The sequence below is a fragment of the Podarcis erhardii genome (assembly GCF_964252035.2).
Source record: "Podarcis erhardii genome assembly, chromosome: 8".
NCBI lineage: Eukaryota > Metazoa > Chordata > Lepidosauria > Squamata > Lacertidae > Podarcis > Podarcis erhardii.
In genome coordinates this window covers 25,973,786-25,990,648 of record NC_138499.1, presented here as the reverse complement: position 1 = coordinate 25,990,648, position 16,863 = coordinate 25,973,786, and the positions used below count along the sequence as shown (strand labels likewise).

The following is a 16,863-nucleotide window of genomic DNA, read 5'->3' as shown; positions in this document are numbered from 1 at the left end:
TAATCATGGAGCAGGAATTGTAACAGTTCTCACCCCCCCCCCCAAATCCCACCGTTGGTTTTGATATTCCTTGAAACAGTCCCTCTTTTGATCAAAATAAAAACAGAGTGGGGCTTTCAGGGAGGAGTATAGGTGGGAAAGAATTCAGCACTCACTCCCTGCCTACCCCATTTCCTTACAAAATTCTTTTTCTTACACATGCAATTTATAGTTATTCAGTAGCTAACTATCTTCTGTACATGCTAAGATGCCCACTGAAATAGATGGGCTCCTTCCTAGCATCCAAAGGAATGCATTAAACCAAGACAAAGGATTCTTATCACACCATTTGTGTTAATTAGCTGTCCAATTAATTAGCCAAGATATTGGTGCTATATATGACTGTTCCTGACAGATGATTTTTTGGGCTGTCACAGGTGTTAATACAACCATCTTGGCAGTTAACCACTAATCTTCTACTGTAAAAGGTTGAAGATGTGCCTGCTGAACTTAAGCTCTAATTATTACTGACAGCTCCCACCTTATCATGTTCTCCTGCCAGCTAAGAGTAGGGCTAGGCGATACCTGGTTCTCAACATCACAATATATAACCAGTTAAATATATTGATACCACAGTATATATCTATGGTAGCGGAGGGCCTTGCTGGGCCTCCCTGCGCCTCTCTGTGTAAGCTCCCAAATTCTTATTTACTTATTTTAACCTTTTCTGTACCCCTTGCAGACCATGACTGGTATTTGTGCCGTGTGGTGATTATAGCTGTTGAAGAGGAACTCATCTCTTGGGAAATGTATCCGTACCCCTATTTGGCACGCGTTGATCCTGACGCTCGAGCAGGCACATCAGTCTATCAACTTGTCGCCCATTACAGTGGTAATGAAAATTCTAGTGTTGGGATCTCCTATGCTCTGGTTGCAGGTAAATAGGTGCTGCTTTCTGTCTGAAATGAATTTTGCCTCTTTTTATTTTGAAACCCATTGATGCACTGCCAGGATTCAAGCCCTGACCCACTAGGGTCCTTTGAATTTTTCAACTTTCCAATTCAAAAAATAGGTGGTGCTAAAAAGTTGTAACATGCCTGGGGAAATTCAAAAGATAGTTGGGTTAACTTAATATAATTTAGTTTGGCTTGGCAAGTAAAATGTTTGCAAAATTGCATAGAAATCATTAAAATGATTGCCAAGTACTTGCAGTTATAGTAAGTATTTATTTGTTTGTTTTTATTTTTATTTATATTTTTCTTCTTATTTTATTTAGCATTACCTGACATTTTCAGTAGGTAAAATTAAAACTCATAGGTTTTCCAAAAGCAGCTTATGTGTGTCTTCATCAAATGCAGATTTACCAAGCTAAATATTGTCCAGTCACAAAAATAATAGCAGATTTGAATTCATCACACCCAAAACCATATTTTCAAAACCCTTCATTGAAGAAATTTGCAAAAATTAAGTTTCACCCCTTAAAATGACACACCCTACTGACCCACCTCTGGAGATTAAACTGCCCCAGATAGTTTCTTTGGGGCAGACTTAAAAAGCCTTTGTTACGTTGCGTTGATTATGCATATTTTAATTGAAAAGTGACGAAGGGATTGCATCTTTACCGCCTCATTTTATGTCCCCACCTCAACAAACCCCACTGCAGCCACAGCCAAACTACTTTCTGTGCTGAGTCCTAGATTACCGTATTTTTCGTCCCATAGGGTGTACCGGCCCATAAGGCGCACCTAGTTTTTTGGGGGGGAAATAAAGGGAAAAAAATTATTTTGCCCCAAGGCGCGAGGCTGGGGGAGGGGAAGCCCGAGCTTCAGGTAGCTTCGGGATAAGAGGCAGCACTGCGCAAGCTGGGGGAGGGCTCCCGCGGCTTGCGCAGAGCTACCCGAAGCCCCGGTGCGACTGCTCAGGGTGCCGGGGCTTCGGGGTGCAGGCAGCTCTGCGCAAACCGTGGGAGCCCGGGGGGAACTCCCCCGGGCTGCCACGGCTTGCGCAGAGCTTCCTGAAGCCTGGAGAGGGAGAGGGGTCGGTGCGCACTGACCCCTCTCGCTCTCCAGGCTTCAGCGAAAGCCTGCATTCGCCCCATAGGACGCACACACATTTCCCTTTCATTTTTGGAGGGGGAAAAGTGCGTCCTATAGGGCGAAAAATACGGTAGTTTGAAGCATCAGTGCTCTGCAAATGGTCTTTTCTCCCCCTACTGCTGTTGCTTTCCCTTATAATTTACTTTCCCTTCTTATGCCCTTCATTCTTCTGTGCTACGTGCTTAGTAGAAGCAGCAGAGCAGATAGCGTAAGGTAGTCAGTATTAAGTTGTGGGTTGACATAGCAGACGACACAGCGATTTCTCCAAGTAGCTCTTTATTTCGTAAGCTGGAATAGAACTGACTGCAAACAGCTCAGCCGGCCTGCTTTTATAGGCAGCCGGCTGTCAACATTGTAGCAACAACAGCCCAGAGTTCCCGCCTAAAATAACTGACGTGGACCTGAGTGAAAACTTTCTACAGACCTGAGTGAAAACTATATACAGTATCCCCCTGCTGGCCCAGGGTGAAACTTCACTACATAACACTCAAGTGAGGTAAATTGGTTAGGGACTTGCTTGATTTAATCGCTAGTGCCAAACCGCTTTGCATAAATGGGATTTTCAATTGGCTCAGAGTGTACACAGGAATGTGTGCCGGTCCTGCTCTTTCCTGTGCCACTGGTGTGTGCAGGAGACAATGGCAGCTCATGTGTGCTACTAACTTTGGCCCAGGGATAGGAACAGAATTCCTGTTCAGAATACTGATGGTGGCAGCTCAAAGTCTTCCTTCCCAGGCATAATAAGTGGAGCACCGAGTTTGGCGGATATGCTAAGCTGGGGTCAGCAAACTTTTTCAGCAGGGGGCCGGTCTGCTGTCCCTCAGACCTTGTGGGGGGCCAGACTATATTTTTTTGTGGGGGAAATGCCCCACAACGCCCCACAAATAACCCAGAGATGCATTTTAAACAAAAGCACACATTCTATTCATGTAAAAACACACTGATCCCCAGACCGTCCGTGGGCCAGACTTAGAAGGCAATTGGGCCGGATCCGGCCCCCGGGCCTTAGTTTGCCTACCCATGTGCTAAGCCATACTGCTTGCTGGTTTAGATGTCACTCATCCATCAAAAGAACCTTATTCTGTCCACTGCAGTGTGTAAGGGTCAGTGTTGGTGGGAAATAGTAATGGGAAAGAAATTTGTGTAAGTGAGGAGCTTGGTGCTAAAAGGTAACAACACCTCTTTTCATAATTTTTTGTACTCCTTTCACTCAACAGGTGGTGAGGAACGATTTGATATAGATATGGACACAGGGGTCATAATGACAACTGGCTTGCCTTTAACTCTGAACCAGGAGTATGTGGTCACCGTGCTGGCCATTGATGAATATGGCAGCAAAAGCCCATACGCTTACATCTCTATCCTGGCTGGCTCCAGGCCTCCTCAGTTCACAAATATGTCCTACAGTGTGTTTGTTCCAGAAAATACTCCAGCGAGTGAAAAGTAAGTAGTGAATTAATGTCCTGCTGTACTAAAAGACTGCGTTGTAGATACTTACGCACGTTACATAAACATAAAAAGCTTGCATTGTAAAACCAAAATATATTTTCAGCGTGTAGTTGGGTCTAGCTTGCTCTACTGGGGAGACCCTTGAAGGCTGCTTCGAAGCTTTATCAGGTGAAAAATGTGGAAATCTGCTTCTTGATGTGAATGGGTCAACAGGAGCATGCTACAGCTCTAGTAGCTTCCTGTTGTTTTCTGAGCCTAGTTTGTGTCTGCAGAAACCTAATGGCCACATTAGACAGAACACCAGGCCATTAGCTATGGTTGAGCAAATCGTCCTTTGCACAATCTGCATGGTGGTGCGCACAGCCCTGCAATTCCTGCTTTGCTCCTCCTTTGCTTGAAGCAAACCACACAGCAGCTGGCTTAGCATTGATGTCCCAACCACCTCCCCAATTGTGGTTTGTTTGGGAGAAACAGATCACTGTTTGTTTGGTGAGGAACAAACCATAGGTGCAGGTAATTGCTAAGCCAGCTGCCTCTGTGGTTTGTTTTCCCACCCAGCTAGGGGAAGAGCAAAGTGGGAGCAGCCTAATTTGAAGTCTAATTTCAGGAGTTATTTTTAAATCCATGTACTGAAAGTGTAAAAATGAAATTTGCAAAGAGAAACTGGTAACTTGGCAAGGGATCTTGGTTCACCTCTGCCTACCCAGGATTAACAAACTGTCTCTTGGTTAATCTTTCCTTTCCAGAGTGGCTGCTATTGAAGCAGTCTCCTTCCAAAGTCAGCCTCTCTCTTACACTCTGCTGATGAATCCCAGTGGCCTGTTCAGCATGGACCCAGAGACCGGCATGCTAAGCTTGACTCATACGGTGGACTACGAGAGCGAGCATCACCTCTACCATTTTTTAGTTAAAGCAGTGGAAGCCGAGAGTTGGCTCAGCAGCGTCACTGAGGTAGAGCCAGGGTTTTCCTTTCCGTACTTGGTGATCTGTTCATTTCAATATAGGGGGGTTGCATGTTAAGATCATTACACAGAGCATATCGAAATAGCAGTCCTCCAATGCCAGCCCTAAAAGTTTGGCTATTGAATCAGAACCCCAAATGGATTTTTTTAAAAAAGGCATTAGCACTTGTGTAAGGGGATTTCCCTTTCTCCACCCATGCATGCCCCATGGGCTACCCCGGGACACGGGTGGTGCTGTGGTCTAAACCACTGAGCCTCTTGGGCTTGCCAATCAGAAGGTCGGTGGTTCTAATCCTCACAACGGAGTGAGCTCCTGTTGCTCTGTCCCAGCTCCTGCCAACCTAGCAGTTCGAAAGCATGCAAGTAGATAAATAGGTACCGCTGTGACGGGAAGGGAAACGGTGTTTCCGTGAGCTCTGGTTTCCGTCACAGTGTCCTGTTGCACCAGAAGTGGTTTAGTCATGCCAACCACATGACCTAGAAAGCTGTCTGTGGACAAACACCAGCTCCCTCAGCCTGAAAGCAAAATGAGTGCCACAATCCCATAGTCACCTTTGACTGGACTTAACCATCCAGGGGTCCTTTACCTTTACCTTTACACCCCATGCCATTCCCAAATCTGCTCTGAAGGGTTGAGGGAACCCCCTGGAACAGATTTAGGGAACTTGGAGATAGGAGTGGGGGGGTGTGATCCATCCAGTGCATGGATTTCTCCTTGTGCAGTGGAGCAGGCTGCTTAATGCTATGTTGAATAGCATGAACAACAACAATAATAAACAGTAACAAAGGGTGCCTATTTTTCAGTACATGGTTCCCAAAATCTGGATGCCTGAGGTGATGTGTTCATCAGTTCCTTATTGTTTGGTTTATCCGCTGCCTCATAATCTGTGTTGTTTTTTTAAGTTCAGTTCTTTATATTTTTAGATCTAAAATATAATTTGTTTAATTACCTTGCCATGTAAGACCATTGAAATGGCCATAGCCCAATGGTAGAGCATCTGCTTTGCATGGGGAAGGTCCCAGGCTCAACCCCCAGTGTCTCCAGATAGGACGGGGAGAGACCACTGTGTGAAACCCTGGAGAGAGCCGCTGCCAGTCAGTGTAGACAGTACTGGGCTAGATGGACCAATGGTCAGGCTCAATATAGAGCAGATACCTAGAATTGTTTAATTATCTAAGTTATGTAAGCCACCTTGAGTGGTCGCTTTAGAACCAGAACTCCAGGATGTACATTTTCCAGGGACTATGGAAAACAGAATGAATTTCTCTTGACAAAAAAATATGCATGTGATCAGATATCATGTAACTAAGCATTTCTCTTCTGTCCCCTTGTAGGTCATAGTTCATATCACGGATGAAAACGACTGCTCTCCTGAATTTCAGCAATCTATTTATAGCCGGGAAAGCATTCTTGAATCAATCCCTATAGGCACCTCTTTATTGCAAGGTAAACCAGAGCCATCATTCCCCTGCCTGTCTTTGCAAAGCGCCACATGGTGAGCTGAGGACTGCAGGTGAACTGCTTTAAGCAGAGATGGGTGCAGCCCTTACTCACAAGAGTCTCTGTCCCTGCTCGGGCAGCTAGTATGAAAGTGGGCGCATGTGCCTCTTCCATGGTCCTGGGATGGAGCACTGGGGACCCTCCTCCCCACCCTCAGAGCCCTTCCCAGATTCCAACAACACTCTGTCCAGCTCCGGACTTCCATCTTCCTTCCCGCTACAGCCAGGCGGGGTGCGAGGTGTGTGGGGGCTCAGCAGACATCTGTACTAGCCTCCTATACCTCCTCATCTTCCTCCAGAGCCTCTCATTCTGGGGCTGAGCCTGATGGTGTAGTCATGACACTTGGAAAGAATACATCCATGTATAATAAGATTTAATTTTGGCATTCTGCTTATTCACAACCCTCCCCCTTTATTATCACACTTCGAACAAATAAGCAGTCACTATTATATTTTGCTTTTTTTAAAAAAAAAAACCCTGTTGCTGAATATTTGGACAGCTCTTGGTCTCGTGCCCTCAGTATCTTGAATGAATACTCAAAGGTCAGTGAGTTTCCATCCTCTTAATTGCACTGGGGATTCTGAAAAAAAGTGTTTGCTCCCACAGGGCTTTACAACGTGTTTTCTCCCTGTTGGCAAGTTGTGAAACATCTTTCTTGGGTGTTAGAAACAGCACAGAACAGCTCTTCTACTTCCTGTCATGTTTGTCTCCGCAGTGCAAACACCAGCTTTTTGCTAGGTTGCGTTTGGCAGACTATGATGGTCTCCTCCCAGCCACTGTCGGCCCCCTGCCTTCTGATGGGAGGGTGTTTCCTGCCAACACAGAGTGTAGCCCTCTGTTCACTCTCCCGCTTTAAAGACCAGCTGCCACCAGACAAGGTTTTAATTATTTCCACGAGGCTACCCCTTACCAATCAGCTTCCAAATTTACCTGGGCTCCTGTCTGAATCATTATTACTATTGGTACTAATTCCTTTATTTTTTGCTCTTCACTCTAAGGTCCCAGAAAGTGTTTGTTTGTCTGAGCAGTTCTTTGTTAATTACTGAAACTTGTGTTGACTAGTCTTCTGTATTGTGACCCAGCTCACCTGTCCTCATTGTTTTCACCCTTTTAAACATTCCTGGCTGCAGTTCTTGCAGCGGACTGTGATTCTGGATCCAACGCTGAGATCCTCTACTTCATTCAGAGTGCGGATTTTTCCATCACGCCCGAGGGTGTCGTCAATTCCAATCAGCGGCTGGACTATGAGCGAGCCAACCACATGTATGAGTTTGTGGTCATTGCCGTGGACAAAGGGCACCCTCCTCGGACAGGGACGGCATCCGTGCGCATTCGCTTGACAAATGTGAATGATGAAACCCCAGTGTTCTCCCAGTCAGTGTAAGCAGAGCTGCAGTCTTCCTTTGCGGTGGTACCACTCCTGCATTGCAGATATGCTGTGTAATCTTATTGTGCCCGTCAGAATGGTTGTTAGATCCTAACCCTCAGCTGTCTTAAACTGACCTGCAGAAACTAATGCAATGTTATGAAGGTGCATTGCACAAAATAGCTGGAATATCTGATTTTTTTGGAGCATCAGGATATGTAAAAATATGGCACTGCTTTTAAAAAAATAAAAAATAAAGACAACTTGAGGTAGATGTTTTGACTATAGCTGCTGGCTGGGGCTGATGGCAGTTGAAGTCCAAAACATCTAGAGTGGACCAGGTTCGTAAAGGCCTGTTTAGTCAGACATATTATGAGATACATAGAATCAGCAGTGGCTTGACTATTCGGTAGATGGAGGCTGATTAACTTACCTTTAGTTCCTGACCATTTCCTCCTAGTTCCTACAGCAGGTTTTAAATTACAATTCTCTCAAAATTCCAGAATGTGTTCTCTTCCCTTCCTCAGAGCTAAACAATGTATTACATTTATTCAGTGTCAAATGACATAAACATTTCCCTTGCTTCTGGCACACAAATGATGTACAAATAATTCTAGCATCGCACAAAGTCCACATGCTATAAGCCAAAATTCTCCTTTCCTAAAGAGCTGTTTAGTCACAATGTGAAATCAGGCCAAATTATTATTATTATTATACCCCGCCCATCTGGCTAGGTTTCCCAAGCCACTCTGGGCGGCTTCCAACAGAACACTAAAATACAATAACCTATTAAACATTAAAAGCCCAAGAAGGCCCTCTGTCTAGTTCCCTGCAACTTGGCTTCTTGTATCGAGGGAGCCGCCAGAGGGCCCTCGGCGCTGCACCTCAGTATCCAGGCAGAATGATGGATAGCAGGGCTGTGCAAACACCATGCCTATAAAATACATTTATTCCTGCAAAGAATCCTGGGAACTGTTGTTTGTTAAAGGTGCTGGGAATTGTAGCTCTCTGAGGGGTAAATTGACAGTTCTGTGGATTTTGTGGGGGAAGCCAAGTATTTTCATTTTATGGTGTATCAATCTGTTGCCCACCTAGCCCCAGAGGCATTGCTAGGTGCTTAGTGCCATAACACGCACTTACATACGATTTACATATGTGGGGGTGTTTTTTGGGGGGTGTAAATATGCCTCTGGGAAATTAAGGTGGTGGCTGGGAGTTTCACTAGCACTGTGCTTTGCTATATGCCCAGCCCACTCTGTACGAAGTTTAAAAAACTGTGCAATGCTGTTTAATAGGAAATTGTTGAGTGAGTTAGGAATTAGAATGCATTTATTCTTTCCTTACATCAGTTACAGAACTTTCCTCTCAGAAGATGCAGGCCCTGGTACATTAGTGGCTACCATCCACGCAAAAGATCCTGATGGAGATGGAGTGCTGTACTTAATTACGGGTGGGAACGAAGAAGGCAATTTTGAATTGGATAGCCATAAAGGTAAGGAAAGAGATGCTAAATGTTAGTCTATTGTATTTTCATCCGCACCGTAGGCATTGCCTGTACAGTATTGATAAACCTAAATAGGAAAATCCTTGCAAACATGTGCAGGCTGCTCATTGTTTCAGTATAGCTTTCCTGGCAATGCCAGAATAAATTGGATTTATTCATTTATTATAAATTGTAATGTTTATTTGTGTAGCCAAAGCCATTCAAAAGTACAAGTTAAAATATATTACACAGCTAAAATAGTTATAAAAACCAGGCATTCTGTCAAATAGACAATTGCTCCACTGATGAATTTGCCTGATCATCCCCACAAACATTTCCCTTTAGAAGTGTCACTCTAAAGATAAAACAAGCCACCTTTTCCAGAAATCTATGGGGACCTATCGTTCTCACATTTAAGACCCTTATGTCCTGTAAAGAGAGATGCCTTTTTCTTTTCCTTTTTGGTAACTCCACCTCCCTCCCTACTCCTGAATCCAGGTATACTTAATTTTATTTTGCTTTCTTTTCTTGATCTTCAATTTTCTGAATCCAGGTATCCTCAGACTTCGCAGAAACCCCCTGCCTAGACTGAAAAGCCCGCAGTATGTTCTAAATATCTCTGCCATAGATGACAATTCCTCGGGGGGACCACGATCTCTCAGCAGCTTTGCAGAAGTCGTGGTGGAAATAAATGACATTAACAACAACAAGCCTGTTTTCAGGGAGGTGAGTTAACTTTTTTTATGTAGCAGCAGAATTGTTAGTAGTTTTGACTTCAGCTTGTCAAAATTGCAGGATGTGGTATTCTCTACGCTTGGCTGCTGCTGATTTTGAAAAGTTCAAACCTGTAAAGTTCCGTCCAGTTTTAAGTCCGTCTTTGAAGTCTCCCTAAATAACTCGTGCTTTAAACTTTCTCTCTTCCTTTCAGATGAATGCCTCTGACTCCTTCTGCTTTATCTTGCACTTAATTTGGTTGCCAGCATACTGTGCCTTGCATGATAACGGATTTCTGAAGTTGCTCAAGTTAACTTGCTGATTTCTTGTATTTCAGTGTGCTTACTACAGTGACAGTACCTGGGTTCTAGAGAACCAGCCTCCAGGAACCTACGTTCTGCAGGTGGAAGCCTACGATGCAGACTTTGGAGTGAATGGAGAAGTGAAGTATGGCCTCATGCACAGAGATGGAGCTTCACCGGGCTTCAGTATTGATCCTGATTCAGGTAAGAATTGCCTTTCATAGTCTGGCTAGCCCAGAATTCTTTTCTCTTTTCTTTTTACAATAATTTTTATTAGTTTTCGATTACAACAATCCAGTGATAGCTTCATTATAACAATACCAAATGATAATGCAATTACTAATCCCAATCATTCAGATGCCAAATTATATAATTCAGGTGGCCTCCCATGTGCTAGAATCGATGGTTTGATGATTTACTTCGTTTCTGCATTCCAAAATCTTATTCATCTCAGTTACACTCCAGTCAAAATAACAATCCCTTATACAACAACTGCAATATTAACGACATCCTTTCGTCTTGACACATTAAATGTTTTATACATCTATAGGTGAAGCATTCAAATTACATCCTTATTCCTCCTGTGTGTGACAATTATTCTGTCCGTGGTGTTCCTTCCTGTCCTTGTAAAATATTATGTCTTATCTTTTCCCAGCCATTGCTGCTCTCCATCATGTCTTGGACGGAGCTAATATCCCATTGTTCTTTCAGAAGGTCTCCATTCTCAAATGCCGGGCGAGCCAGATCCTGCATAATCAGAAAGTGTTAACTCCATAGCCTGTTCCCCTCTTACTATAGGAACATGGGGAACTGCTTTATACAGAGTCAGACCACTGGTCCGTGTAGCTCAGCAATGTCTGCCCTGACTGCCAGGGCCTGTCCAGGATTTCACATGGCTGGGATCTCTCCCAGCCCTTACCTAGAGACACCTGGGACCTTCTAGATGCAAAGCAGTTGCTCCACCCACTGAGCTCTACAGCTCTCCCTGTATGGGAGGCACTTGCACTAGAGTGCTTCTGAAGACTGTTTGTTTGCTTATGCTTTCTCAGGCTAAGTAATTGGCCCATTGACCCTGACACTGCTCCTGACATTATATTCATATTTGTGAAAGGGGTGGTGGTGGTGGTTATTGTTTTGTTTTTGCTTTAACTAGTTATCTTGTGCTTTTATGATGTATTTTTATCTTGTGAACTGCCCTGAGATTTTATGTATATTTTAATACAGTGGTACCTCTGGTTACGTACTTAATTCGTTCTGGAGGTCCATTCTTAACCTGAAACTGTTCTGAACCTGAAGCACCACTTTAGCTAATGGGGCCTCCCGCTGCTGCTGTGCCGCTGTCATGTGATTTCTGTTCTCATCCTGAAGCAAAGTTCTTAACCCCGAGGTATTATTTCTGGGTTAGCAGAGTCTGTAACCTGAAGTGTATGTAACCCGAAGTACCACTGTATTCATTTTATTTTGCATAGTTTTTTTTTAACATTTTAGTGCTTGCTATAAATGCTGCAGGACCCTTGGATGGGAAATTGGCTATAAACTATTGTTATGAAATAAAGCAATAAATTATATCCTCAAATTTAAATGGAGATGAACCATTTGAAGGGGTGATGGGGGGGTTAAATACCCCTCTCCTCCCTGCCAATCCCATTGGAAATAGTTTTTCTTCATCTAAACTGGTTGTTGGTCTACTGTCACTTGCTTTTAAGTGTATATCCTTGTACTTATTTCAAGCCTCATGGTATTGTGCTTCTAAATAATGATGAAAAATTATTTGGGTGCACAAGTATTTACTGAATTTTTGTTTTCAGACTCTTGATACATTTCAAGCTGACTACTCATCTTCTGCTTATTTCAGCAGAAGCTCATGATGCATTCTGTAGTTACATTATTTCTTTTAAATAGCCCTTTACCCTGAAGAAGAGAGAAACACATTGGGAGTTGGGCAATTTCTTCAGTAAATGTTTGTATACCGACTTCCGGTTGAGACCGATCCCAGCGCAAGCGGGGATTTTTCCGCTTGGAGAATCCCAGGCTTTCCGAAGGAAAAGGGGGTGCTACAGGGCGCAGTAGCCCCCGAAAATACTCTCTGGTGGATGTCCAGGAGTTCTGGTTCCTGCGGATGCCGGAATGCTGACCGTCTGGCCGTCAGGTAACTCCTGTTTGGAGCGAAGAGAACGGCGGGCGGGGAAGCGGGCTGAAGGGAAGGCATTGCTGCCTTCGGAGAGCGAAGCCCCGAGCTTGCAGGGAAAGTGCTCAATTCTCAAAAATCGTAAGAAATTCGGACCTAATTTGTAAAAAAGGATTGATTTGGCTAAAGGAAGGATCCAGATTAAAAAGCTAAAACTACGGAGGTCAGCCGTCTTCTGAAATCAGCTCAGACGCAGAACTGTAAGCAGAGCTGGAAACGGAAATTGAGTTGCTGCTAGCGGCTTTGATCTTTCTCCTCCTTTTGAAACTTTTAAAAGTAACTCTCTGAGAAGTAGCAGTGGAAAAATAACAAAGTTAAAAGGGGGAGGAGGGCTGGAATTTTGAAAGTCCTCGAAGATACAAAGAGTTGAATTGGAAGGAGCCTGTGAATAATCCAAGCTTTACTTTTGGAATATCTACGCAATGGAGCTCCAGACTCCATTGTTACTATTTATAGAGCTGTGTTTCTTGTTGGGAAATAAAAGGAGAGAAGGTAATATTTGGATGCCACTTCGGCTGGATTCTTTTCTGTTTTTTGTCTTGGAAGGACTGAAATTAGGTAATTGGTAATATTTTTATTATTTGGAATAGGGGAAATTTAAACTATAAAGTCACCAAAACTTTTTATATTACAACATAATATATGAGACTTAGAACCCTGTGGTCAAACAGGGAATTACAGCTTGTTTTTCTGTTCTGGCTTGTTTTTTTCCCTTCTATTTTTTTTTTCTTGCCAGGCTGCTTTACTGGTGGCTGATTTTACAGTGGCTGGAACTGCTTCTAAACATGGGTGGCTTTTGTTTTCTTTTTTAATGTAAATTTATGGATTTTTTGGATACAACAAATTTAATTGGCTAGATATAGAATATCTAAATTAAAATTTTGGACTTATGGAAGGTTTTTGTGGATTATATTTTCCCCAAATATAGAAACTGTCTAAAGTATTTTTATTTGGCTTTAAAATCATTTTTATTTGGAATTGGAATTTCTTCTATTTTTTTTTTTCTTATAATCCTTACAACTTTGGATTTATTTCTGCAAGAATTTACGTATGGTCAATACAGTAATGGACTAATATCTTTCCACCCAAATTTTTATGTGTGGCCTGCTCCTATTGCAGGTTTTGGAAGTTTTATTTTACATTTTTGGATTGATTCAGGTGGGAGTCTTCGTGAGACATAATTCAAACACAATTACTATAATTGGATACAGTGGATTATAATTCTCATGAATGGATTACAATCTTATAATTGGCTATAATTCTTTTTATTTATCGTGATTCATCTGTTCTGGATTATTTTGGACTTTGGCTCTTTGCTACCCTCAGTTAATTGGAAATAGCCTAATTGGTGGCAGAAGATATCATTAAGGATTAGCCTAATTGGTGGCAAGAAGCTATACGGGCCATACCATCTTTCCTTCACTATCATCTCCCAGTGGAACTAAGAATTCTGATTTAGGAACTGTCAAAAATTTTGAATTTGGAACTGTTTAGTGACTTCTACCCTCCTTTGGTTAGATCTGCTGGCTCTACCCTTCCTGGTCTGGAGAGGGGGTTAATATACTTTTGCTATCTGCTGTGATTTGATATTATCAGAAGGTTGGTTGTTATAATCTGAAATTTATTGTTGGTTGTAAATAGATACATTGGAAAAATGAAAAAAGCGAGTGAAGGAACACCAGCGGACAGGAAAGGGTCGAAACAGGAGTCAGAGTTTAAAGCGGAAATTTTGAGAATGTTTGCAGAAATTAAACAAAGTGAAAAGAATTTAGAAACTAAATTAGAACATGTGGACAATAGAATTGGTAAAATGGATAAAAAAATAGATGAAACAGTTAATGAACTTAAAGGTCAAATAAAAGATGTATCTAAAAGAACACAAAAATTAGAGGAAGGGTGGAAGAAAACGAAAATGGAAATGGAGATGAAAAGAGAGGAAGAGAAAATGAAAACAGGTATGTCAGAGATGAATAAAACCCAGGAGGAAGTTTTGGATGCGATTGCAATGAACGAACTGAGACAGAGAGAATGCAATTTGAGGCTGAGAGCCATTCCGGAGACACAGGGAGAGAATATTAAGGAGAAACTGATAAAAGAGTTGGCTCAATGGTTAGAGATAGAACCAGAAGAGGTTGCAAAAACAATTCAAAATGCATTCAGAATGAGAGTAAGATCAGTGAAAACACGGAAATTTCCAGATTGTTTAATAACACTTAAAGACAGAGACATGAGAAATCTGATATTACAAAGGAACAGAGAAAAAAGATTAAATATTGAAGGAAGTTACATTATTATCTTTAAAGACATTCCAATAAGACTACTGAAATGAAGAGACCCATACAAAGCTTTTGTCCAAATTCTTAAGAGAAATAACATAGAATTCAGATGGGAATTCCCTGAAGGAATTTCCTTCTTCTATAAAAGTAAGAAATATAGACTGACAAGCCCAGAAGAGACAAGTAAGTTCCTGAGAAAATATAAGGAATTAAGAGCAGAAGAGGATGAAGAAAAAGGAGCTGTGGGAGGAGTAGGAGCAGGAGGAGTGAATCTTAAAGATGATGAAGAGAAGAATGGAAAAGAGACAGAAGAAGTGGAAGAGGAACAAGAAGAAGAAGATGGAAAAACAGATGGACTATAAATAGTAACAAAATCCCTTATTTAATTAAGAGGTCATAATGGCACTAAAATTTTTGAATTGGAACATTAATGGAATGAATGATAGGAATAAAAGGAACAAAATTGAACAATGTTTAAAAAGGAAAAATTTGGATATAATTTGCCTACAAGAAACTCATGTGGCGAGAAAACATAGGAAAGTTTTGATCAACAAAAGATTGGGAAACGAATTTATTTCTTCTGACAAGAGTAAGAAGAGAGGGGTTGTATTATATGTAAGGAATAAAATTGAAGCTCAACAAATTTTTAAAGATGAAGAAGGAAGAGTCATCGCAGTCCAGATTCAATGGCAAGGGGAAAAAATAATAATTGTCGGGATCTATGCACCAAATGGAAACAAAACTTACTTTTTAAAAAATTTGGAAGAAAAGCTATTCGAATATATAGATCAAAAGATTATAATAATGGGAGACATGAATGGTGTGGTGTCAATGGAAATGGACAGACTAAGAGCAGCAGGGCTTAGCAAAGAAGGGAAATTACCAAAGACATTTTTTCGATGATAAAAAACTGCAATTTAATTAATATTTGGAGATTGAGACACCCACTGGAAAAACAATTTACATTCTACGCAGACCCAAATCAGTCAATGCCGAGAATTGATCAAATATGGGTCTCAAATGAATTAACTCCAAGAATCAGGCAAATAGAAATTCAACCTAGAGTAATTTCAGATCATAATCCAATAAAACTTGAATTACAAGCATACGAAGAAAGATCGTTCAGATGGAGAATGAATGATTATCTCCTAGATGATCAAAAAATTGTTGAGAAAGCCCAAAAGAATCTGATGGACTATTTTGTAAATAATTCTAACAGGGGTACGAAAATGAATACAGTATGGGATGCCAGCAAGGCGGTTATGAGAGGATTTTTCATCCAGCAGAATGCAATCAAAAATAAAAGCAGAGAAAAAGGAAAGAAGGAAATTTTAAGACAAATAATGGAAAACGAACAAAAATTAGTTAAGAAACCGAATAATGATAAAGCAAAACAGAATATAAAGGCTCTGCAAACTCAATTTGCGATGATAATCAACAAAGAAGTAGAATGGAATATAAAAAGAATGAGACAAAGGAACTTTGAATCGGCTAACAAATCAGGCAAATGGCTGGCATGGCAAATTAAGAAAACAAAAGAACAGAATACAATCAACAAAATCATCATGGAGGGAGAAGAAATAGATAGTCCAAAAGATATTAAAAAAGGATTCTTGGACTTTTACAGACATCTATATAAAAGAACAGAGAAGAACAATATGAGGAAGACAGAAAGATATCTAAATGAAAAAAAGGTGCAGAAGATCCCGACAGAAAAAAAAGATAAGGTGAACGCTCCAATAGAAATTGATGAAATAAAAGAGACTATAAAAGAACTCAAAAAAGGGAAAGCTCCGGGACCAGATGGATTTACAGCAAGTTACTATAAAGAAATGAAACACATCCTGTCAATACCCTTGAAAGAAGTTATGGATAATATTCTTAAGGAAAGAGAAATCCCAGAAACATGGAAAGAAGCATTTATTACTTTTATTCCAAAACAAGACTCTGATTTGACACAAGTTAAAAACTATAGGCCTATTTTGTTGTTAAATACAGATTACAAAATCTTTGCAAGTATTTTAGCAAAGAGGATTAAAAAAATATTACAAGAAGTTATTCATAAGGCTCAAGCGGGTTTCCTACCCGGCAGACAGATGAAAGACAATGTAAGGAATATAATCAATATTTTGGAATATCTGACTGCCAGGAATGAGAAACAAGCTATGTTAATATTTGTGGATGCAGAAAAGGCCTTTGATAATATATCTTGGGATTTTATGTTAAAAATTTTAGAATATATGGAGGTGGGTAAGGAATTCCTCAAAGGAATAAAGGCAATATATACCGAACAGAAAGCTAAATTAATTGTTAATAATGTGATTACGGAAGAAATAGGGATAACCAAGGGTACACGACAAGGGTGTCCACTTTCGCCACTGTTATTCATCATGGTCCTGGAAGTCTTTCTAAAATCTATAAGGGAAAATGAGGTAATAAAAGGGGTTGCAGTAGGCCTGAATGAATATAAGGTTAAAGCCTTTGCCGATGATCTGGTTCTAACGGTGGAGGAACCTTTGGAAAGTGTTAAAAACATACTTATAGAGG

At 41.2% G+C, this 16,863-nt stretch overlaps 1 protein-coding gene across 7 annotated transcripts in view; it reads left to right on the top strand.

Annotated features, from left to right (window-relative positions):
• LOC309348569 (neural-cadherin-like) overlaps positions 1–16,863 on the top strand; it is a 60,454-nt gene that overhangs the window by 9,942 nt on the left and 33,649 nt on the right. For all 7 annotated transcript variants that reach the window (XR_014159486.1, XM_081873906.1, XM_081873907.1 and 4 more), the window contains exons 2-9: positions 722–916; positions 3,293–3,518; positions 4,271–4,475; positions 5,822–5,933; positions 7,118–7,367; positions 8,703–8,845; positions 9,390–9,562; positions 9,888–10,056. Coding sequence is in view for 6 of the 7 variants with exons in the window: in XM_081873906.1 (XP_081730032.1) it covers positions 722–916; positions 3,293–3,518; positions 4,271–4,475; positions 5,822–5,933; positions 7,118–7,367; positions 8,703–8,845; positions 9,390–9,562; positions 9,888–10,056 (1,473 nt within the window). In the remaining variant the exon portion in view is untranslated. The remainder of the gene's footprint in view (positions 1–721; positions 917–3,292; positions 3,519–4,270; positions 4,476–5,821; positions 5,934–7,117; positions 7,368–8,702; positions 8,846–9,389; positions 9,563–9,887; positions 10,057–16,863) is intronic.